This window comes from Scyliorhinus canicula, unplaced genomic scaffold, assembly GCF_902713615.1.
Source record: "Scyliorhinus canicula unplaced genomic scaffold, sScyCan1.1, whole genome shotgun sequence".
Taxonomy (NCBI): Eukaryota; Metazoa; Chordata; class Chondrichthyes; order Carcharhiniformes; family Scyliorhinidae; genus Scyliorhinus; species Scyliorhinus canicula.
This window is the reverse complement of record NW_024055447.1, coordinates 901,585-926,841: the sequence shown is the minus strand read 5'-3', so window position 1 is coordinate 926,841 and position 25,257 is coordinate 901,585. Positions and strand designations below refer to the sequence as shown.

Genomic DNA, 25,257 nt, shown 5'->3' with positions numbered 1-25,257 from the left:
GAGAGAACCGTTTACTTTCAAACTCCCTGCTTGGGGACTGGGAAGATATTGAGTTAATAATCTCCCTCTCTCTGGTCAGCTCAGCAAATTGCCTTTGGATTCTCCCTGTTGGAGGTGGAGATACAGAGAGTTCACTCATCACCTTCCTCCTCTTTTGGTCGGGAAAGTGGAGGTAAAATGGGTCAGTATTGCCCCTTAGCTCTCTTTGTTGGGGAAGTGTGGGTACAGTGGATTAACTAATCCCTCTCCCTCTCACTGTTGGAAGCGGGTGTACAGTGGATTAACTCAGGCCCCCACCGTCTCTTTGTTGGGGAAGTGAGGGTACAGTGTGTTAACTAATGCCCCTCTTCCTCTCTTTGCTGGGGAAATTAAGGTACAGTTTGTTCATTAATTCCCCTACCCCTCTCTTTGCCTGGGTAGTGGGGGTACACTGTGTTAACTAATGCCCCTACCCCTCTCTTTGCCTGGGTAGTGGGGATACACTGTGTTAACTAATGCCCCTACCCCTCTCTTTGCCTGGGTATTGGGGGTACACTGTGTTAAGTAATGCCCCTACCCCTCTCTTTGCCTGGGAAATGGGAGTACAGTGCATTAAGTAATGCCCCTCTTCCTCTCTTTGTTGGGGAAGTGGGCTACAGTGGATTAACTAATGCCCCTCCCCCTCTCTCTGTTGAGGAAGTGGGGGTACAGTGAATTAACTAAAGCCCCTCTGCCTCTCTTTGTTGGGGAAGTGGGTTACAGTGGATTAACTAATGCCCCTCCCCCTCTCTCTGTTGGGGAAGTGGGGGTACAGTGAATTAACTAAAGCCCCTCCCCCTCTCTCTATTGTGGAAGTGGGTATACAGTGGATAAACTAAAGCCCCTCCCCGTCTCTCTGTTGGGGAAGTGGGGGTACAGTGGATTAACTAAAGCCCCTCCCCGTCTCTCTGTTGGGGAAGTGGGGGTACAGTGTATTAACTAAAGCCCCTCCCCCTCTCTCTGTTGGGGAAGTGCGGGTACAGTGGATTAACTAATGCTCCTCCCACTGTTGGTGAAGTGGGGGTACAGTGTATTAACAATTTCACTTTCCCCTCTCTTTGACTGGGGATTGTTGGTCCATGTTTCTGTGTGATCCTCAATTCAGTTCCCACTGGGTGTGATGCAGCAACTTAAAGCTGACATTAATTTTAAAGGGATGGACAATGAGAGAAGCAAGAACACCGAGATCTAAATGTGATGGGTTTGTCTGAAATGGGAAATTGTCCGATTTCTCCTCAGCGGGAGGAAAGTCAATGAAGATATTTTGTTGAATCCTGGAATGAATGAGATTTACTCTGTCTCTAACCCAGGGTGTATCTGAGCTGGGAGCTCTGGTTGTATCAGACTTGGAGCTGAGACCTATAGAAATCCGGGTCTCATTGAACAGATCTAATATCAGCAAAGTGGAAGCGCCATTAATTAAGCGGCAGTGCATTTAAATCACAATTGGAGGAAAAAACTTTATTATTTTATTTTAGTTCGAAATCTAACCAACAGATTATCATTGACATGAATTAACGGTGTCCATCAGAGCGAGGGAAATGTTCACAAAACTGGGTTTACCGCTGGATTTATCAACCGTTCTGTTGATGATCTTCAAGGGGATGGCTTCATGTCCCACCACACAGGAGTAAGAAGCACCGCTGGCCCACTCCTCCGCTGCAATGGATAACAGGCTGTACATGAAGAAGGAGCTATTGCCGTTCTCCGCCATCACCTCGGTGTTCTTGTAGTTCCCGGGATTCACCGGCTTGTCATTGACGGTCCACTTGACGAAGATCTCTCGGGGGGAGAAACCTCTCACTAAGCAGCTGAGGGAGACGAATCTCTGAGCGGAGACGTCTTCAGCCGAGGGCAGGAGGACAGAGACGGACGGTTCCCGCGGATTGGGATCTGCAGAAAATGTACAATAAATGTCAATAAAATGGGGAATTCCGGAGACAATGGAACCGCGGGGTAGATGTGAGAGAAATGTGTTTTGTGTTGGATTTTAAAGGTTTCCATTTTCCACATTGGGATCTGTCCGGGTTCCCAGCTCGGAGCAGAGGTGGACACAATCCTTTTCCCTGAGAATTTACGGATATTGGATTCGAAAGTTTCAGAAAGTGTACAGCAGGGAAACAGGCCATTCGGCCCAACTGTTCTGTGCTGGTGTCTAAACTCCAAACCAGGCTCCTCCCACCTTACCCCAAGAGGATTAGAAAACTGCCAATGTAACACCCTTATTCAAAAGGGAGGGTGTCAAAAACAGGTAACTATAGGCCAGGGACCTTAACATCTGTCAGTGGGAAACGGTTTGAGTCCATTATAACGGATCCAATAGCTGAGCATTTAGAAATACACAATATAATCAAACAGAGTCAGCCCGGCTTCGTGAAGGTGAAATCATGCCTGACAAATTTATTGCCCTTATTTGAGGTGATAAGGAGAAAGCTAGAGAAAGGGGGGCATTAGATGTAATATACATAAATTTCAAAACTGTGTTTAATAAATGAATGCACTCTTCCCACGGCTGCAGATGACAAAAAATATAAAGGCAAGTGGTGAGGTTACAGAAAATCTAGAGAGCGACAGAGACAGCTTAAGTTACTGAGTAAAAACTTGGCAGATGGAACATAATGTTGAGAAATGTGAGGTGAGACACTTTGGTAGGAGGAGGAACATAACGGAATATTATTTAGCTGGAGAAAGACTGTAGGAAGCTGAAGTAACGGGGGAATTGGGGATCCTCGCGCAGAAACCACAAAACGCAAGTTCTGCAGGTAATATGGAGACAATTTGAATGTTGACATTTATTTCAAAGGGAATAGAATATAAACATGTGGAAGTCGAGCTAAAACTATACAAGGCATTAGTTAGACTACACCTGATATATTTTGAATAGTTTTGGTGCCCTTATCTAAGGAAGACAGATTGGTTTTGAAGGCAGTCCAGAGAAGGATCACGATGTTGATCCCGAGTATGGAGGGATTTTCTTATGGGGAGAAGTTAAGTAGGCTGGGCCTGGACTGATTGGAGTTTAGAAGAACGAAGGCGGCCTAATTGAGACATGAAAGATTCTCAGGGAGCTTCGGAGTGTAGTCGCTGAGAGGTTGTTTTCCCTTGTGGGAGCATCTCGGACCAGAGTGCAGGATCACATAGTCAATGTTCGCCCATTTAAGACAGAGATGAGAAGGAATTTCCTCTCTCAGAGCGTCGGGGAGCTGTAGAATTATTTAACCCAGGGGGCTGTAGATTCTGGGTTGTTCAGTATGTTCAAGGTTGAGAGAGACATATTTTAAACCAATGAGAGATATGGGATTGGATTTTGTTTATTGTCACGTGTACCGAGGTACAGTGAAAAGTATTTTCTGCAAGCAGCTCAACAGATCATTCAGTACATGAAAAGAAAGGGAAATAAAATAAAATACATAACAGGGCAACATAAGGTACACAATGTAACTACTTAACACCGGCATCGGGTGAAGCATACAGAGGTGTAGTGTTAATGAGGTCAGTCCGTAAGAGGGTCGTTTAGGTGTCTGGTAACAGCGGGAGAAGGCGGGAAAGAGGAGTTGAAGATCATCACATCAGATCAGTTATGATCTCATTGAAGGCTGGATCAGTGTTGTTGGGCTGAATGGCCTACGTCTGCTCCTACGTCTTGTGGCCATTGGTCTAGCTCCGTCTAAACCCCATATCACTGCTTTTAATTCATTGTTCCTTCATCTACGTAGCAATTTCCCCCTTAAGATCAACAGGCCCAAAATTTTTAGTCGTGGAATTACCAATCAGAATGGACCATAAATACACTGAATGCTAAATACTGACCGCTGCACTGACACCAGAAATAGACACAATGATTCACTTATTGCTTCAGTTTCACCGCTCACCTATTTTTTTGTGGATTGAAATTCTTAAAGGAGTTGGCAGGTCCTGATGGCTCGCCACACAGTCAAACACAGCCCCACTCAGCCAGGCTTGTGTCGAGATGTTTAATTTGCTGACCACGCTCTCAGTATCTGCCCCAGGCTGGTCGGCAATCTCTGATTTCAGCGGCTTCTTCGCTTCACTCCAGGACACGTTGACTCCATAAGGACCATTCGAAATGACGCAGGTTAAGGTGACAGTCGCCTCCAGTAAGACCTGTTCTATTGGTGGTGGCAGTATTGTTACTGAGGCGGTAATACAATCAGAAGGATCTGTGAATGAAAACATGAAAATCAACACAAGTTTCATCTTCAGAATCAGGACAGAAGGATTCAGCCTTCACTCACTCAATGGGAATAAATCAACTTCGAAACTTCCAATGATCGCCATTAATCTTCTGTACACAATGGAAAACCAGTTTGGTCATCTTAAACGATTCTCATTGTGAAATACAGTCAGCACCAATGGCATTCTAATGAACGAGTATTGCAGCATTCCCAATACAAATATTCCAATCCTGATCTCGGAAACCTAATACGGAAGGCTGATTTATAAATAGGTTGAATGAACTTTCCAACAATTTTCCTTGGAGCTGTTATCAATAAAGGGGTTCAGACACCTACTGCCTCTCAAATATAATCAGCTGTCTCAGGATAAGGCTGATATCAAATCCACCTCACTCACTAAATGACTTCAAATTAGAGGGAAACATTTATTTCTCTGCTGATCAAATCCTGAATGGTGAGCAATCCAAATGCAGCTCTTACATCAGAATGAAACACAAACTACATGGCAGTAAATTAGAAGTTATTCTGTGCTTTGTCCTGATTTTAATAAATTCCTGATTTGGATTAACATCAGAGTTCAGGATGATTTATTGTTTCCTCTGTTTGTGTCTCTTACCAGACGCGGTGATGTTGTGACTTTGGGTGACCTCTTGATGAGTGACCTGGCAGGTATAGACCGCTTTGCTGAACCATTCCCCAGCGGAGACTGTCAGCCGACTGCTCGCCGAGAAGTTCCCGTTCACTTCACAGGCGGGAGAGGTGACAATTCCTGAAGCCATGGGTTGTCCATTCTTCAGCCACTTTACCGTGATTGAATTTGTCTGGAAATCGTTAATTGAACAGACGATGGTTGCAAATTTCTGTCTTGTGATTTCTTCACTGGAACTCACGGTGAGGATAACATGTGGAGGGACACCAGGCGGGCCTTCAAGAAACACAATTTAGACATTTCTTGCAGAAGATGGTGTGACAAATAAAATGATTTATTATATTTTAACTGTTTCTCTGCGGCCAATATTTTCCTCAGGAATCAGAACGGCACACTTTATCATAAATATGTTATAGCCAAAGGTGTAAATAAAGTAATCACAGCGGTTCTGCTTCGCACAGTTTCCATAACACTTACATGTCATTCCAATGCTCTTGTCTGAGCCGCTGTGTCGAACCTCACAGCTGATTTTGCTGCATTCCCCCTCTGACTCGGTGATGGTTAACTGGCTGCTCAGGGTGTAGGTTCCCTTCTTGTTTCTTGCTGACGGGTATTCCTTAACTCCAGTGCTGATCAGCTGCCCATCTTTCTTCCAGGTAAGGCTGGTGATTTCTGGGGAGTAGTCCATCGCCAAACAGCCGTAGGTGACGGAGCCGCCGGTGTTGTGTTGCTGACAGGAGACCAGGCTGTAGAGAGTGGGCGGAGACGGTGTCGCTGGGAGAGAATGGCCAATTGAACAAGTTAGACTCTGGGATTTGTCATTAAGATTAGAATCTTAGAACTTAGAATTTGGATAAAGTTACAAATTTATCATAAACCGTTCGCATTAAAACTGCATCCATACTTGAGCTTCTGTTACTTCTAACTTTTGAGAATCACCATTTGTTTATTCCCTCTTTAGAAACTCACATCTCTTTCTCCATTTCTAACACCTTGCAGAAATTAGCATTGTGGTGTCATCTGAAAATGTACCATTCATTCCTTTCAATGAGCAGAGCGGAGGGTTTCCCCATTATTTATGACACCAATGTTTTTTCCACCAACAGCACTTTGTGATAAAGAAGTTGTCTCTCCATTTCTGTCATTGCTGTTTTGGAAATTGCCTGTGTTCAAACTGACTGTTGTCCCCCCTCTCTCCACCTCACTACCCCCACTCCCCAAAACAAGGAGTCGTGACTTTGCTTCAGAAAAATCATCCAGGTATTTAAATAATGACTATAAAATTCTACGTTTGAGCACATGTGCAAGTAACTCCAAAATTCTCCAATTACAGGACCCTGGACATTAAAAGCGGGATGCGGCCATTCGGTCCCTCAGGTCTCCTGCACTATTCAATATGATTATGGCGGAGCGGATTGTGGGATGGACTCCGCATTCCATGTATCCGCGTTAACCAGCTTCCTGTCCTTTTCCCAGCTCTCTGCGCTTTTCCCAGCTCTCTGATCTTTCCTCCACTTCTGTAATTTGCCCAGCTGCATCTTTTCAGGTTGTTTGCTCTTTGCCTCAGCTTCTGGAACTTTCCACTTGCTCTTTGTGCTTTTCCCCAGAACATGGCACTTTGCCCCCTGATTATTGGCTTTGGCCCAGCAATTACCACTTTTCCCCGTGTTCCTGCAGATTCTCTCCCCTGTCTGCGCTCAGCTCTCTGGTCATCTCACCTGCTCACTACTCAGCTCTCGTATTTCCCAGGCTCCCTATACTTTACACAGCTTTATACAATTTCCCAGGCTCCGTGTACCCCCCCCCCCCCCCACCCCCCACCCCGGCCAGCTCGCTACCCATTCCGAGGCTCCCTGTGCTTTTACCCAGCTCTCTGCCTTTTCCCAGGCTCCCTGTGCTTTTCCCCAGCTCTCTGCCTTTTCTCAGGCTCCCTGTGCTTTTCCCCAGCTCTCTGCCTTTTCCCAGGCTCCCTGTACTTTAACCCAGCTTTATACCATTTCCCAGGCTCCATGTGTCCCCCCCCCCCACCCCAGCTCGCTGCCGTATCCGAGGCTCCCTGTGCTTTTCCCCAGCTCTCTGCCTTTTCCCAGTCTCCCTGCGCTTTTCCCCAGCTCCATCTTTTCCCAGGCTCCCTGCGCTTTCCCCCCAGCTCTCTACCTTTTCCCAGGCTCCCTGTGCTTTTCCCCATCTCTCTACCTCTTCCCAGTCTCCCTGCGCTTTTCCCCAGCTCCTTCTTTTCCCAGGCTCCCTGCACTTTTCCCCAGCTCTATCTTTTCCCAGTCTCCCTGCGCTTTTCCCCAGCTCCTTCTTTTCCCAGGCTCCCTGCACTTTTCCCCAGCTCTATACCTTTTCCCAGTCTGCGCTTTTCCCCAGCTCTATCTTTTCCCAGGCTCCCTGTGCTTTCCCCCATCTCCATATCGTCTCCCAGGCTCCTGTGCTTTTTCCCAGCTCTCTACCTTTTCCCAGGCATCCTGTGCTTTTCCCCAGCTCTCTATCTTTTCCCAGTCTCCCTGTGCTTTTCCCCAGCTCTCAGCCTTTTCCCAGTCTCCCTGCGCTTTTCCCCAGCTCTCAGCCCTTCCCAGTCTCCCTCCGCTTTTCCCCAGCTCTCAGCCTTTTCCCAGGCTCCCTGTGCTTTCCCCAAGCTCTCAGCCTTTTCCCAGGCTCCCTGTGCTTATCCCCAGCTCTCAGCCTTTTCCCAGGCTCCCTGTGCTTTCCCCAGCTCTCTACCTTTTCCCAGGCTCCCTGTGCTTTCCCCCAACTCTCTGCCCTTTCCCAGACTCCCTCTGCTTTTCCCCAACTCTCTGCCTTTTCCCAGCCTCCCTGTGCTTTTCCCCAGCTCCATCTTTTCCCAGGCTCCCTGCGCTTTCCCCCCAGCTCTCTACCTTTTCCCAGGCTCCCTGTGCTTTTCCCCATCTCTCTACCTCTTCCCAGTCTCCCTGCGCTTTTCCCCAGCTCCTTCTTTTCCCAGGCTCCCTGCACTTTTCCCCAGCTCTATCTTTTCCCAGTCTCCCTGCGCTTTTCCCCAGCTCCTTCTTTTCCCAGGCTCCCTGCACTTTTCCCCAGCTCTATACCTTTTCCCAGTCTCTCTGCGCTTTTCCCCAGCTCTATCTTTTCCCAGGCTCCCTGTGCTTTCCCCCATCTCCATATCGTCTCCCAGGCTTCCTGTGCTTTTTCCCAGCTTTCTACCTTTTCCCAGGCATCCTGTGCTTTTCCCCAGCTCTCTATCTTTTCCCAGTCTCCCTGTGCTTTTCCCCAGCTCTCAGCCTTTTCCCAGTCTCCCTGCGCTTTTCCCCAGCTCTCAGCCCTTCCCAATCTCCCTCCGCTTTTCCCCAGCTCTCAGCCTTTTCCCAGGCTCCCTGTGCTTTCCCCAAGCTCTCAGCCTTTTCCCAGGCTCCCTGTGCTTATCCCCAGCTCTCAGCCTTTTCCCAGGCTCCCTGTGCTTTCCCCAGCTCTCTACCTTTTCCCAGGCTCCCTGTGCTTTCCCCCAACTCTCTGCCCTTTCCCAGACTCCCTCTGCTTTTCCCCAACTCTCTGCCTTTTCCCAGCCTCCCTGTGCTTTTCCCCAGCTCCATCCTTTCCAAGGCTCCCTGCGCTTTCCCACCAGCTCTCTACCTTTTCCCAGGCTCGCTGCACTTTTCCCCAGCTCTCTGCATTTTCCCAGTCTCCCTGCGCTTTTCCCCAGCTCCTTCTTTTCCCAGGCTCCCTGCACTTTTCCCCAGCTCTCTACCTTTTCCCAGTCTCCCTGCGCTGTTCCCCAGCTCTATCTTTTCCCAGTCTCCCTGCGCTTTTCCCCAGCTCCTTCTTTTCCCAGGCTCCCTGCACTTTTCCCCAGCTCTATACTTTTTCCCAGTCTCCCTGCGCTTTTCCCCAGCTCTATCTTTTCCCAGGCTCCCTGTGCTTTCCCCCATCTCCATATCGTCTCCCAGGCTTCCTGTCATTTTCCCCAGCTCTCTACCTTTTCCCAGGCTTCCTGTGATTTTCCCCAGCTCTCTACCTTTTCCCAGGCATCCTGTGCTTTTTCCCAGATCTCTACCTTTTTCCAGGCATCCTGTGCTTTTTCCCAGCTCCCTACCTTTTCCCAGGCATCCTGCGCTTTTTCCCAGCTGTCTACCTTTTCCCAGTCTCCCTGCGCTTTTCCCCAGCTCTCAGCCTTTTCCCAGTCTCCCTGTGCTTTTCCCCAGCTCTCAGCCTTTCCCAGTCTCCCTACGCTTTTCCCCAGCTCTCAGCCTTTTCCCAGGCTCCCTGCGCTTTTCCCCAGCTCTCAGCCTTTTCCCAGGCTCCCTGAGCTTTCGCCCCACTTCCTGCATTTTCCGGACTCCTTTTGCTTTCCTCCAGCTCTCAAACGTTTTCCAGGCTCCCTATCCTATTCCCCCAACTCTCTGCCCTTTCCCAGACTCCCTGCGCTTTCCCCCAACTCTCTGCCTTTTCCCAAACTCCCCGCACTTTTCCCCAGCTTTCTACCTTTTCACAGGCTCCCTGCGCTTTCCCACAGCTCTATACATTTTCCCAGGCTCCTGTGCTCTTCCCCAGCTCTCTGCCTGTTCCCAGGCTCCCTGTGCTTTCCCCCGCTCTCTGCCCTTTCCCAGACTCCCTGCGCTTTTCCCCTGCTCTCTGCCTTTTCCCAGACTCCCCGCACTTTTCCCCAGCTCTCTACCTTTTCCAGGCTTCCTGTGCTTTCCCCCAGCTCTCTACCTTTTCCCAGGCTCACTGTGCTTTTCCCCAGCTCTCTACCTTTTCCCAGGTTCCCCGCACGTTTTCCCAGCTTTCTACCTTTTCCCAGGCTTACGCGCTTTCCTCCAAACCTCTACCTTTTCCCAGGCTCCCTGTACTTTCTCCAGATCGCTGCCTTTTCCCAGTCTCCCTGTGCTTTTCCCCAACTCTCTACCTTTTCCCAACTTCCCTATGCTTTCCCCCGGCTCTCTGCCTTTTCCCAGGCTCCCTGTGCTTTCCCCCTGCTCTCTGCCTTTTCCCAGGCTCCCTGTCCTTTCCCCGGCTCTCTATATTTTCCCAGGCTTCCTATGCTTTCCCCCAGCTCTCTATATTTTCCCAGCCTTCCTGTGCTTTTCCCCAGCTCTCTGCCTTTTCCCAGGCTCCCTGTGCTTTCCCCAACTCTCTATATTTTCTCAGGCTCCCCGCAGTTTTCCACAGCTCTCTGCCTTTTCCGAGGCTTCCCGCACATTTCCCCATCTCTCTACCTTTTCCAGGGCTCTCTGCTCTATTCCATGACTCTTTGACATGTTCCTCTCCCTCGATATTTTCCCACGTCCTCTTTACAATTCTCCCCGCCCCCGACCCTGACGCTTCCCTCCAGCTCTCTTCTCTTTCTCCTGGGTCCTACTGCCGCCTTGCCAGGCCACCACATTCGTGCACACTGGCTCTCACTCCTCGCTCCAATTCTCTCTTCCTCTCTTATTGCAGACTAACTCCTCCCATTTAGTGAGCAAGGGGACAAGTGAATGAGGGTGAGCGAGCGTGGGTGTGAATTAGGGCGGGAGTGAGAAGAGGGTGGCATGGTGTGTCAGTGTGTGTGCATGAACAATGGTGGGCGCGTATGAGTGTGGAGCATGAGGATGGGCGTGCGATTGTAAATGATTGAGGATGGATTGGTGAGTGAGGGAGGATGCATGGGCGACGGTGGTGGTTGAAAATAAATGAGCACTGTAAGAAGTCTTACAACACCAGGTTAAAGTCCAACAGATTTGTTTCAAACACAAGCTTTCGGAGCACTGCTCCTTCCTCAGGTGAATGAAAAGATATGTTCCAGAAACATACATATAGAGTTTTGTCTGTATATATATTTCTGGAACCTACCTCTTCACTCACCTGAGGAAGGAGCAGTGCTGCGAAAGCTAGAGTTTCAAACAAACCTGTTGGACTTTAACCTGGAGTTGTCAGATTTCTTACTGTGCTCACCCAATCCAACGCCAGCATCTCCACAGCATGTAAATAAATGAGTGGGCGATTTGGTGTTGAGTGAGATTTTGGGTGATCTGAGGTTTCTGAATGTGGCTGCGTGAGTAATGGTGGGTGAGGGAGGGAGGATGCATGAATGATGGAGAGTGAGTGACAGTGGGTGAGCGAGGATGTGTGAATGAGGCCTACTGAGTGAGTGAAGGTGGGTGAATGAAGGTGAGGCTCAGTGAGGGCGTGTAAATGAAGTTGAGTGAATGAGGGTGGATGAGTGAGGGTGAATGAGTGTGGGTGAGTGAATCACATTGGGTGAGCGAATGACTGTGGGTGAATGAGGGTGCGTGAGTTATGAAAAGTGAGCGAAGCTGGGCGTGTGAGACTGGTTGAGTTAGGGGAGTGAATTAATTTGTGTGGAGTGAGTGAATAAGTGAGTGTGAGTGAGTGACGGTGGCTGAGTGAAGGGACTGAGTGATTTCCATGAGCAAGGGTGGTTGAGTGAGTGTGAGTGATTGAAAGTGGGTGAGTGGGTTTGAGTGGGGTGGTTGGCTGTGGGTGAGTGAGTGTGAGTCAGTGTGAGTGAAGGTTGGTGAGTGAGGGTGAGTGGGAGTGAGTGAATGTAGTTGCGGGAATGAGTGTGAGAGATGGGGTGAGGGTTGGCGAGTGAGGGTGAGTGAGTGTGACTGAGTGTGAGTAGTGTGGGTGAGTGAGTGTGTGCGAGTGTGAGTGTGAGTCGGTGAGTGAGGATGAGTGAGTGAGTGGGGTGGTTGAGTGTGGGTGAATGAGTGTGAGTGAGTGAGGGTGAGGGTGGGTGAGTGAGATAGTGTGAATGAGGATGGGTGAGGGTTGGTGAGTGAGGGTGAGTTGGAGTGATTGAGTGAGGGTGGGTGAGGGTTGGTGAGTGAGGGTGAGCGAGTGAGAGTGGGGTGGTTGAATGTGGGTGAATGAGTGTGAGAGAGTGAGTGTGGGTGAGAGTGGGCGAGTGAGTGACAGTGAATGAGGGTGGGTGATTGTTGGTGAGCGAGGGTGAGTGGGGGTGAGTGAATAAGTGTGAGTGGGCTGGTTGAGTGTGTGTAAGTGTGAGTGAGTGTGAGTGAGAGTTGGTGAGTGTGAGGGTGGGTGAGTGAGTGTGAGTGAGTGATGGTGGGTGAGGGTTGGTTAGTGAGGGTGGGTGAGTGAGGCTGGGTGAGGGTTGGTTAGTGAGGGTGGGTGAGTGAGGCAGGGTGAGGGTTGGTTAGTGAGGGTTGGTTAGTGAGGGTGGGTGAGTGTTGGTTAGTGAGGGTGGGTGGGTGAGTGAGGCTGGGTGAGGGTTAGTTAGTGAGGGTGGGTGAGTGACGGTGGGTGAGGATTGGTTAGTGAGGGTGGGTGAGTGAGGCTGGGTGAGGGTTGGTTAGTGAGGGTGGGTGAGTGAGGCTGGGTGAGGGTTGGTTAGTGAGCGTGGGTGAGTGAGGCTGGGTGAGGGTTGGTTAGTGAGGGTGGGTGAGTGAGGCTGGGTGAGGGTTGGTTAGTGAGGGTGGGTGAGTGAGGCTGGGTGAGGGTTGGTTAGTGAGGGTGGGTGAGGGTTGATTAGTGAGGGTGGGTGGGTGAGGCTGTTTGAGGGTTGGTTAGTGAGGGTGGGTGAGTGAGGCTGGGTGAGGGTTGGTTAGTGAGGGTGGGTGAGTGAGGCTAGGTGAGGGTTGGTTAGTGAGGCTGGGTGAGGGTTGGTTAGTGAGGGTGGGTGAGTGACGCTGGGTGAGGGTTGGTGAGTGAGGGTGGGTGAGTGAGGCTGGGTGAGGGTTGGTTAGTGAGGCTGGGTGAGGGTTGGTTAGTGAGGGTGGGTGAGTGAGGCTGGGTGAGGGTGGGTGAGTGAGGCTGGGTGAGAGTTGGTTAGTGAGGGTGGGTGAGTGAGGCTGGGTGAGGGTTGGTTAGTGAGGGTGGGTGAGTGAGGCTGGGTGAGGGTTGTTTAGTGAGGGTGGGTGAGTGAAGCTGGGTGAGGGTTGGTGAGTGGGGGTGGGTGAGTGAAGCTGGGTGAGGGTTGGTGAGTGAGGGTGAGGAAGTGAATGTGGATGACAAGGTGGGTGAGGGAGGATGAGTTAGTTCGGACGGATTACTGTGAGTGAGTGAGGGTAAGGGAATGAGGGTTGGTGATTGAGGATGTGCATAGGTGAGTGTGGGTGTGTGAATGAATGTGGGTTAGTGGGTATGGATGCATGAGGGTGGATGATTGAGGGAGGGATTGTGACTTAGTGTCGGTAAATGAGTATGGGTTAATCAGTCAGTGTGTATGAGTGACTGTGAGTGAGTGTGAACAGGGGTGAGCGAGTGTGAGTGAGAGTGAGTGAGTGTGAGTGACAGTGAGTGAGTGTGAGTGAGTATGAGTGATGGTGAGTGAATGTGAGTGGGTGTGGGTGAGTGTGAGTGACGGTGAGTGAGTGTGAGTGAGTGTGCGTGAGTGTGAGTGACGGTGAGTGAGTGTGAGTGAGTGAGAGTGACGGCGAGTGAGCGTGAGTGAGTGTGAGTGACAGTGAGTGAGTGTGAGTGAGTGTGGGTGAGTGTGAGTGACAGTGAGTGAGTGTGAGTGAGTGTGGGTGAGTGTGAGTGACGGTGGGTCAGTGTGAGTGACGGTGAGTGAGTGTGAGTGAGTGTGCGTGAGTGTGAGTGACGGTGAGTGAGTGTGAGTGAGTGAGAGTGACGGCGAGTGAGCGTGAGTGAGTGTGAGTGACAGTGAGTGAGTGTGAGTGAGTGTGGGTGAGTGTGAGTGACAGTGAGTGAGTGTGAGTGAGTGTGGGTGAGTGTGAGTGACGGTGGGTGAGTGTGAGTGACGGTGAGTGAGTGTGAGTGAGTGTGAGTGAGTGTGAGTGACGTTGAGTGAGGGTGAATGAGTGATCATTCAGGTACTCCGGGCCAAGCCGGGCGATGTTTCTCTGGATGGCATTCCGCTCAGGCTCAGCTTTCTCTTGTCTGTTGTCCACAGCCGAGCTGGGGGCTCCTCCATTCGGCTGCACCACCCCCACCTCCTCCTCTTCCTCTCCAACGATCCTGTCCTGATTCTACACATTGATCAGCTTTCAGTAACACCGGCTGTGTGCAGTCAGACAGCAGTGTAGATCACTGGGCAGCTGCTTTAATACTGTCAGTAACACCGGCTGTGTACAGTCAGACAGCAGTGTAGATCACTGGGCAGCTGCTTTAATACTTTCAGTAACACCGGCTGTGTACAGTCAGACAGCAGTGTAGATCACTGGGCAGCTGCTTTACTACTTTCAGTAACACCGGCTGTGTACAGTCAGACAGCAGTGTAGATCACTGGGCAGCTGCTTTAATACTTTCAGTAACACCGGCTGTGTACAGTCAGACAGCAGTGTAGATCACTGGGCAGCTGCTTTAATACTGTCAGTAACACCGGCTGTGTACAGTCAGACAGCAGTGTAGATCACTGGGCAGCTGCTTTAATACTGTCAGTAACACCGGCTGTGTACAGTCAGACAGCAGTGTAGATCACTGGGCAGCTGCTTTAATACTGTCAGTAACACCGGCTGTGTACAGTCAGACAGCAGTGTAGATCACTGGGCAGCTGCTTTAATGTCGGTGTGATTTCATTCTGTACAAAACAATTCGGAACTGGATTTTAATGTTGAAAATGGCAATTTCAGGCCGTAAAATTGTCATATTGTGTCAGAGAGTGTGTTTTCTTCATTCTTGTGATGCAGACGTCTCTGGCTGAGCCAACATTTATTTCCCACCTCTCATTGCCCTAGAGAAGATGGTGGTGAGCTTCATTCTTCAACCACTGCAGTCCATGTGGTGTTTGGGAGGCAGCTCCAGAATTTTGAATCATGGATAGTGAAGGAACAACGTGATATCTTGAGGTCACGATGGTGAGAGGCTGGATGGAGAAATTCCAGTTGGTGATGTTCCCATGTGTCTGCTGTCCTTGTCCACATGGTAGCTGTTGTGAGATTTGAAGGTGCTGTCCAAGCAGCCATGACCAGCTCCTTCAGAGCATGTTGTAGGTGTTACACACTGCTGCCAGTGTCCCTCAGTGGTGGAGGGAGGGAGTGGTTGTCGATGGTGTGCCAATTAAGCGGGCTACTTTTGTGTCATTGGAGCTGCATTCATCCAGACAAGTGGAGAGCATTCCATCACACTCCTGAACCGTGCCTTGCAGATGGTGATATGGAGATGCCGGCGTTGGACTATGTTGAGCACAGTAAGAATTCTTACTCAGGTGACTCACCTGATGAAGGAGCTGCGCTCTGAAAGCTAGGGATTCCAAACAAACCTGTTGGACTTTAACCTGGTGTTGCAGATGGTGGACAGGATTTGGGGCATCAGGAAGTGTTTTTGTTGCAGAATTCCGAGTCTCTGACCTGTTGTCACAGCCACACAGTGTATATGGCGAGTCCAGTTCAGTTTCTGGTCAATGGTCAGCAGGACATTCAGCGATGGTAATTCCATTGAATGGCATTGGGGTGATCGTTCGATCTTCGCTTGTTTGAGATGTCCATTGCGTGCACTTGTCTGGTGCGAATGTTACTTTCCCCTTGTCAGCCCAAGCCTGGATATAGTCCAGATCTTGCTGCATTTAGCAATGGACTGCTTCAGTAACTGCGGAGTCGTGAATGGTGCTGAACATCGTTCAATGATCAGCCAAAATCCCCATTTCTGACTTTTGGAAGGTCATTGATGAAGCAGCTAAATATGGTGGGGCCGACACTGAGGAACCCCTGCAGTGATGTCCTGGAACTGAGATGATTGATCTCCAACAATCGAAACCATCTTTCTTTCCACTCGGTATGACTCAAACCAGCGGGGAATTTCCCCCCGATTCCCATAAACTTCAGTTTTGCTCGGGGTCCTTGATGCAACACTGGTTCAAATGTTGCCTTGATGTCACGAACAGTCACACTCAGCTGTCTGTGCGTTCTTGTGTGTGTGTATCCCTGTGTGCGTGTTCCTAGGTGTTCATGTGTGTGTGTGTGAGCGTGTGTCTGTCCCTGTGTGTGTGTGTGTGTCCCTCTGTATCCCCTTGTGCGTGTTACTGTGTGTCTGTGAGTGTGTGTATCTGTTCCTGTTTGTGTGCTGCTGTGTGTGTGATGAGTGTGTGTGTGCTCCTGAGTATGTGTGTGTGAACATATGTGTGTGTTCCTGTGTGCCCCTATGTGTGTGTTCCTGTGTGTGTGAGAGAGACAGAGTACGTGTATGTATGTGAGATAGGTGTTAGAGGGAGAATAAAATAATTTGCAAGGGAGAGTTTCTGTGTGAGTGTGTGTGAGGGGATGTGTGTGAGAGAGATTTTGTGTGTGAGTGAGAGAGGCAATGTGTGTGAGAGTGTGTAATGGGAAGATTGTGTGCGTGAGTTCGAGATTGTGTGTGTATGTGAGTGTGTGTGAGATTAGAGAGCACGTGGGTGTGTACCTCAGACAGTGAGAGAGAGACCACGTGTGTCAGAGAGAGACAGAATGTGTGGGCACGTTTGTGTGTTTCTGAGAACATGTGATAGAGTATGCCAAAGAACATAGAACATAGAACATAGAACGATACAGCGCAGTACAGGCCCTTCGGCCCACGATGTTGCACCGACATGGGAAGTCAAAAACTAAAGGCCATCTAACCTACACTATGCCATTATCATCCATATGCTTATCCAATAAACTTTTAAATGCCCTCAACATGTCTGTGTTTGAGTGAAAGAAAGTGTGTTCACGAGGTATGTATGTACCAGTGTGTGTCAGAGAGAGAAATAAGTGCTTGTGTGAGTATGTATGTGTTTGTGTATGAGAGTGTGCATGTGCGAAAGAGAGAGATTGTTTGAGAGAGGCACGTGACACAATGTGCATGAGAGCGAGCAGGTGAGAGAATGTATGTGTGTGACAGGGTGCGTGTTTGTGTCTGTGGAAGTGTGTGTGAGAGAAAGGGAGAGAGATACAGTAGTATGTTTGAGATTATGTGTGTGAAATAAGGAATGATTCTGTTTGAAGAGCGATTATGGATGTGAGACTGTGTGTGGGAGAGAGAGATCTGTGTGTCTGAGATAGTGTGTCTGCCATAGAGAGGGAGTGTGTGAGAGAAAGAATGTGCGGATGAGAGAGTGTGTGTGTCAGAGAGAGAGAGAATGTGTGAGAGTGTGAGATACTGCATGCCTGAAAGAGAGAAATAGTTTGTTTGTCAACAGAGAGAGAGAATGAGACAGTGTCCATGAGAGAGAGAGAGAGAGGGCATGTGCCAGGGTGCACGTTTGAGAGAGCGTGTAAGCGAGAGAGTGAGAGAGTAATAATGTGTTGGTGAGTTTGTGTGCGTCTGAGATATTGTATATGTATATAAGAGGGAATATGTGTGAGAGAGAGCCTGAAAGAAAAAAATGCTACGTTTGAAGAGCGATTATGCTTGTTTGTGAGGGAGAGAGACGGTCTGTGTGTTTGAGAGTGGGTGTGAGAGTGAGGCAAAGTGTGTCAGAGATTTGGTGAAAGAGAATACGTGTGAGATAGATCGTGTGTGAGTGAGAGCGCGTGAGTGAGAGATCATCACAGTGTGTCTGAGAGTGAGATTGTGAGTGTGTGATTGTGTGTGAGGCACAGTGTGTATATTTTTTATATAGAATTTACAATGCAGAAGGAGGCCATTCGGCCCATCGAGTCTGCACCGGCTCTTGGAAAGAGCATCCTACCCAACGTCAACACCTCCACCCTATCCCCATAACCCAGTAACCCCACCCAACACTAAGGGCAATTTTGGACACTCAGGGCAATTTTGCATGGCCAATCCACCTAACCTGCACATCTTTGGACTGTGGGAGGAAACCGGAGTACCCGGAGGAAACCCACGCACACACGGGGAGGATGTGCAGACTCCACACAGACAGTGACCCAGCCGGGAATCGAACCTGGGACCCTGGAGCTGTGAAGCGGTTGTGCTATCCACAATGCTACCGTGCTGCCGTATTGTGATTATGCGCGTGAGAGAATTCGTTTGTGTGAGGATGTAAGATAAATAGCGAGTGAGAGAGTGAGAGTGTGTATGTGTTTGTATCGATGTATGGGTGCACCAACACCTGCAAGTTCCCTTCCAAGACACTCACCGTCCTGATTTGGAAATATACTGCCAATCCTTCACTGTCGCCGAGTCAAAATTCTGGACCTCTCTCCCTAGCAATATTGCAGATATACCTCCGCCACATGGACTGCAGCTATTCAAGGATGCTTCACATCAAAACTTTCCCAAGGACCCTTAATGAAATGAAATGAAAATCGCTTATTGTCACGAGTAGGCTTCAATGAAGTTACTGTGAAAAGCCCATAGTCGCCACATTCCGGCGCCTGTCCGGGGAGGCTGGTACGGGAATCGAATCGTGCTGCTGGCCTGCTTAGTCTGCTGTAAAAAGCCAGCGATTTAGCCGAGTGAGCTAAACCAGCCCCAGGGATATATTAAAATCTAGCCTTGCCAGCGCCTCCAGAATCCTAGGATAGGATTAAAAATCAAATGCAAAGGGATTTCTCCGCTGCACTGATGCATTAAATAAATCAAGGACTGCCATAGCACGGAATGTAACCCAATAAATCGCTCTCTGCATTGCCGAATCGAAAATTCCCAAGACCGATATATCACTGCTTAAAAATCACCCAAATCTCCTTCTCCAGCCTGTCTGGCGTTGCTGAATTCTTTCTGACTGTCACAATCTGGGCTTGGAATCCCCTTTCTGAGTCACCTAGTCAAACATCAAGTATAATTTCCACATTCCACACATATACAAGTTTTATTGAAGAGATTGATCAAATTGTACTCCCTGAAATATTGGAAAATGAAGCAGAAGATTTACAACCAGTCAGGAAGATTCCTGGTCCCAGCACAGTGACCGCACGCACAGAAACTGAACAGACACAAATGACAACAATCGAGTTCCAGCAGATAGATCTGTTCAATCTGTCAATTTCATGAAACTGTTTGATTCTAATTTATCAATGGTCAACTTCCGACAACAATAATTTAGTAATTTATTTGAAATTAAACTGACATTAATTTCAAAACTGCATTCGGTTTTTAACTATTTCTCTCTGTCTATCTCAAAACTCGACAATTGGGCAAAAAGTAGTTTTGCTGAAAATTAGCAGATTAAATATTACAGATTCAGGCTAGATTAATGACGGAACAGAGACTCAGTGACAAGGTAATAATTAAACAAACCAGGAAATATTCACATTACCCACTGATATGATCTAAAAACACAATTAAATGTAATCAGAAAAATAATCAGGGCAAAAGAATGTAATCAGTAAAATAATTGAGCTGCACACAGCAGTATAATGAAATGTATGGTTTCCTCAATTAATTTCAGGTATTATTAAAATTCTCTAAAACATTTGAGATATTGCACGCCAGGATACAACTCAATTGTAGGAGATCATTTATGTTGAATTAATTCTCACTGATATTGTACTGTAAGTTATTGTTAATTGTCAGCTAATTCTTTATTCGATTATCTGTACTATAATAATAAATATAATAAAAATAGCTTTCAATAATCCCCAAATTGTTTTTACCCAGAGCGTTATGAAATAATTGGGGTTTAATTAAAACAACCTGACAATCAAACAATGTTGAACAGTAAACTCCAAATTACTCGATGGAAACATCTTAACATTTAATTGACTATATTCACATTTCTTTAAACTCCAATTGCTCTATTCGACCTACAAATGTGTAAAATATGCGCCTTTCTGAAAATATTGATAAATCATAAACTCCATCTATTCTCAGAAAGTAATGAATATTTCGAGACCAGCTCAGTAATGTTTATTCAAATCATTTGCAAAACTCACCCATTATGACCAAGTGGAGTCGACAATTTGTTGTTGAATTTAGCATTTAATAAAATGTATGCCTAAAGCTAAGATATAATCATTCTTCCTTTCCAATCATCTGTTCTTCCTATAATTCTATCGTGTGTAGAGCACAGCTATGGGAGACAGGATGTCATTATCAAATGCAAAGCTACTTTTAACCTTTTGTAAATAAATAAACCGGTTTGACATTCAAGCTTTTACTTTTCAATCTCTTGCCATAGGCAATCTGAACTTTCCTACAATACAAATAAAATCATGGGAACAATTCCTTGATTGGCAGCGACTTCCACATCTCAGAAACCTATTTAACATTAGATTAATGATAATTACCTCGCTACCCAACTACGCATTACAGTGAAGGTATAATATGGTTGCAGCGCCACAGAAATAATAGAATAACTGGAATTACAAAGTATTTCCAGCCTAGAAACCTGTCCGGTCAAGTTAACCTCGTGCGGAACACAGCAGGATTGTGAAAGGTGATTAATGATGAATTATATTAATATATAATAACCTTTGGTTAATATGGAGTTGTATCACCGCATTGGAATTGTTTGAATTATATAAATGTTACTATGTTCTGCATGGGCGTTTCAGTCACTATTTCGTTTAATCTGGAAGCATCAGTTAAAATTACAAAATGCATCAATATATCTTTATTCGATTATTTTCTTAAGCCTGGCTGTTTTCACCCGACAATCGCCCTTCAAGCATTTTCAAACGCGGAGACTGTTTGCATTCAACCAGAAAACGTGTAACCGCTCAGTGTCACCGAGTTTAAACAATGCAGAAACAATGCAGAAACGCTGAACCGTTTGACAGATCTGAATCATTTAAAGTCACCCAGATACACAATCTCCTCAGCAGAACAAAACACTAAATCACATCAATGAAACCCGTTTATGGAGAAGCAGCTCAATTCTACGTCGAACAGCATCAAACTTAACTTTGCAAGAAAATATCAATATCCAGCAAACCAGCTAGTCACCAAATGTATGAATTATTAAACTAAACAGAAATGTGGAATAACAGCAATAGCATTGCGAGGTGCTCGAATATTAACACCAAATAAATATTGAAACTTAACCATTTTTTTCATACTGAGTCATTTTTCAAACACATTTAATGCTTTTAATGTTTGCAGTTGATGGTAAAAGCTGCAACCATCAGATGCCACGGAGATTTAAATTTGCACAAACGGCAAACTGATTGCAGCAACAACTTGTGCTCGGAAAGGATTTGTGGTAAAACGTGGCTTAGTTTAATCTGCAATTTTCACTTTTTTTCAAGATGCAGAAACAGCCTCCCTGTTCTCTGTCGACAATCCTGCGACAAGCAGTTTCCAACACGCAGCCTCTGCATTCAATCACAAACCGTGTAACCGCTCAGTGTCACCGAGTTGAAACAATACAGACACACCAAACCGTTTCACAAACTTTCCTACACAAAGTCACCCAAAAACATTCCTCAGCAGGAAAACACCAAATCACATCACTGAAGGAGTGAAACATCATAGAGAAGCAGCTCAATTCTACAAAACACTTCCAAAAGAATCGAATGTAACATTGCAAGAAAATCTCAATTTTGAATGCACCAAACCCTCATGTCATCAAATGAATGAACAGTAAACTAAACAGAAAACTTGAATGATATCATCAGCACTTTCAGTAAGCAGAACATGTTCAATAAGATAATACAGAAACTTTAACACATTTTATCAATGTTGGGGTCAATCTCATACACTTGTGCGGTGGACGGTACAAACTGCAGACATTAGATAGAACCGAGATTAAACATCGTACAAACAGACGTTTTGTATTTAAAGTAACCCAGCCACACAGTATCCTCAGCAAATAAACATCAGATCACAGCAAACAGGGACTGAATCCCTCAGCAGCATCTTTCTGTCAAGAAACCGCGGGATTCTATATCCCCCTTTCAGCAGAATCAAATGAAACATTGCAACAACATCCCAATACATGATCCACCAAAACACATTTCAGTGAACGAATGGATTTTGAAAATGCAGAAAAATATAAAACAAATACTCAAGTAAAACAGTTGGTAAATGACGGAATGGTTCTTACCTGCAGTCACCGTCACCATGGTGCCTTGTCCCCAGTAGTCCATGATGTCACAGTATCACATTCCCTGAGCTGCTCCATACAATAACCGCACCTGCATAAAATAGACAGAAATCCACCATTATTTTAAATATTCACAAACCAACAGTAAAGAAAATTCACGATTAATTTTCGGGAAATTATATTAATATTTGTGGATACCGTTCTCTCTTCATAAATGACCGAATGTTTTACATTTCACAGACATGGAAATGTTATTGAAAACACCAATTGTGACTAAATAACGACCACCAATTTTCCACATTAATTCTTATTATTTTCTCATTGCTGCAATCAAATAATGCTTCACTGTGAATAAAGTTGGATTGTAAAAGCGAGCACTGAGCCAGCCTCAGTTAATTAGTGCTGAGGGGCTTTTTGTATTGACAGTAACTGCTGTGCCACCCAGGTATCACAGTGAGACACAGCGTGTCAAATACTGCGGCAGACGGTTAACTATAAAATACAGAGATATAATTTCACTGCTCTCCCAAAAAACTAACTCTGTCTCTTCCAAGGGCGAATGGGTGAGTTATTTCAGCTTGTCCTGGTCATTACATTTATAAAGAAGATCGGAACACTTTTAAAACCTCTGTGCACATTTCGCGAGTCGGTCAACAGTGATAAAGTGGAAGATTTTTATACCTTTTTGCAAACTAATATTACTTCCAAACGTTGTTTTATTTAAAACTCGTTTACTTTAACGTTCGTGTTGTGGCCCTGATCACCAATTTGAACAAACTCTTTCTCTGAGGTTTTTGTATGAGGATGTCGCTGTGCACAGCACTGTGACCCACTGTAGTCACAGTGACAGACAGCCGCACAAATACTGCACTCACTCTCTGTTCAGTCCTGCCGCTCAATATTCACTTCAAATACACGTTTACTTCTGATCTAATTTACAATTTATACAGCAGTTTATCAAATCCAATGTACATAGATTTTCCCAAGTATCAGAAATAATAAAACGATGATTATATACAAGTCTGTAATAGCTGAAACTGTTAACAATAAATATAAACTGACACAAGCTCATCCTATTATATCGATTGGTGTGTTCAGTTTTACTGTTTAATTTTCTCTGTGTGAGTTATGTAAGAAGCAGCTTGTGCAATGACTCTGATCACTGACATTAATATTACATTTGAATCAAGTGCTGACCTTCAGGTTAAGGTGCAAGTTGCTGAATTCCCTCTCGAGCTGTTCTTGTGCGGGTCCAGCCCTGGTTCCTCTCGCTGTGGTCTCTTGCACAGTAATAGATGGCGGTGTCTTCGGTCTTCAGACTCCTCATGGCCAAAGAGAAGATGTTGTTCGAAGTGTCTTTGGACGCAGTGAATCGATCTTTAATGGCTGGGGCGTAGTTGTTGCTGGATGAACTATAGTACCAAACCAGCCACTCCAGCCCCTGTCCGGGAACCTGCCGGACCCAGTGCATGGAAGCGGTGCCGAGATCGAAGCCGCTGGTTTTACAGGTCAGTGTCAGGGAGCCTCCGGGACGCCCAGTCTCTGCCTCTGGCTGAGTCAACACAACATCCGACTGGACACCTGTAAAAATATATCAAAAAGCCCGAGGATTAATGCTGGTGAAATGATTGGTGACACTGGAACATTCCAGAGAGAGACTAACACTGAGACAGTAACAGTGAGAGACTTGGACAATAAAAACTACTCACGGGATAAGAAAGTCAGCAACAAACTGAGAGAAATGGCCCACCTCATCCTTCTGGCCATTTGGGGGAAATGGTTGTGTCAGGAACTCAGTGAACAAACCAGCTCCCGGACTGTTGGATTCGGGTCCCAGTGAGCGGCATTTAAATACCCGGCAGAAGGGGGCGGCTTTCCAGGCGCCGCCTGTTGATTCCCTGGTGGAGGCGGCGACTGGATCCACGTCCCACCTTCCACACCCCCAACAGAATGGACACAGAGATTTACTATAGGATATTATTTTTAAAAAATACATTAGATCGGTATTAATTGTTTGGCTGAATTGATTCATTGTAATGTCTATCCTCATCCGAAAGGAACGTTATATTTGAACATCTCTAAGTAAAATCTAATTCCATTAAATATTAAGTCTCTTTATTTCTACACTCCAATATAAAGGGATGAACACAAGCAGATCAAATTACATTATCAGGGAATAAATCGTCTGGCAGTCAGATTTGCAACACTCCGGGACTCTATCCCATTACAACAATAAAGTATAATTTATCAGACATAATGTAACTAAATGAGGGAATGAATGACGTGATTACATTTGCAGTGCGGATGGCCATCACTGTACAATGTGGGTCTGCAGACAAGAAGAAACTCCTCACATTATGCAATGTCTCTCTTTACATTTCTCGATTTGCCCCTGAGCCTCAGACAGTCCTGTGAACATTAGCGGTAAAAGAAGCCGCTTGCCAGATAATTCAGCAGTGAGTTGACAGCGAAACATAAAATTCACACCAGCTTTTGACAAGAAGTTAATGAATCAGAACGGACGCGGCGATCAGCAAAGTTATCCTTCAGCATCCAAATCATTGCCGCTAATTTTACTGACCACCAGCTGTCTAACATTCACTGGTGTTGGGAACACAGGATATCAGGACTTTGCAGCATATTACACAATATCACAGGAATAAATGTTTTATCTTCCATTGAAGCAGGTCATGAACTGGTCATTTCTCCACTTATTGGCAGCAATGAGAGGGACTGTTAAATAATGGAAATCAGCACAAATTAAACTGTACAGAACACGGTGTTAATCGGGTATAAGAGACGCCTCCGTTTAACGGAGATCAACAACTCGGAGAATATCCCAGGAATCCCCCCGAGTTCAATGCAGTTTATTTACTTTTATTTCATTTTATTTTATTTTTTGGAATTGGAGTCATCTTATTGAACTTGTAGATTGTGTCCATCAACACCAATCACTCTCTCACTTCATTCGGTTCTCAACAAACGGACTTTAATAACTAGAGGATCTTTACTCAGAACTAATATAAATTAAATAGCATCTGGTCAGGTTGCTATTTTCCGATCATGTTTAATCTCATAGTGAACAAAGCATTCAGTGAATATATTTCTTTGCATGGATCACCATTTAAAAGTTTACTTCATGTGCGACTAAAACATTTATTGTTTGAATGGATAAATCCCATTTAATCCATTCATATTCAGGCTAATCTGCCCCACACAGTATTTGGCAGCAATCCAGCCGCCTGCAGTCAGGGAGGCTCGAATGTTCAATGTTGTTTACAGGAAACATCTGTACTTTTTTTTCAAAGATCTGTTTGCTCAGTACTGACCGCTTGGCTGCAATCCAACTTCAAACTCTTAACATTGTCAATGAGGGCTATTTATAAACAAATCTACCCAGCAACAGTACTGGAGATCTTTTTATGTTTTAAATTGTGAACCTATTTGAACTGTACCCATCCCTAAGGAAAGGAGAGTTATCCAGCTTCTCTGACCAATCGTAGCAATTGCCGGCTGGAGTATCTCTCCCACATCTCATAACATTGTGATGATGGATAGGAATACAAACAGACTATCAGACA

The 25,257-nt window shown here is 46.3% G+C and overlaps 1 gene segment (V, D, J or C); it reads right to left on the bottom strand.

The window, feature by feature from the left end:
• Positions 1 to 1,458: 1,458 nt before the first annotated feature.
• LOC119959486 lies at positions 1,459 to 23,431 on the bottom strand. The segment is given in 7 exon segments: positions 1,459 to 1,911; positions 3,891 to 4,199; positions 4,831 to 5,139; positions 5,341 to 5,637; positions 21,677 to 21,713; positions 22,902 to 23,257; positions 23,386 to 23,431. Coding segments are annotated over 7 exon segments (1,746 nt in total).
• Between the last annotated feature and the right edge of the window lie 1,826 nt (positions 23,432 to 25,257).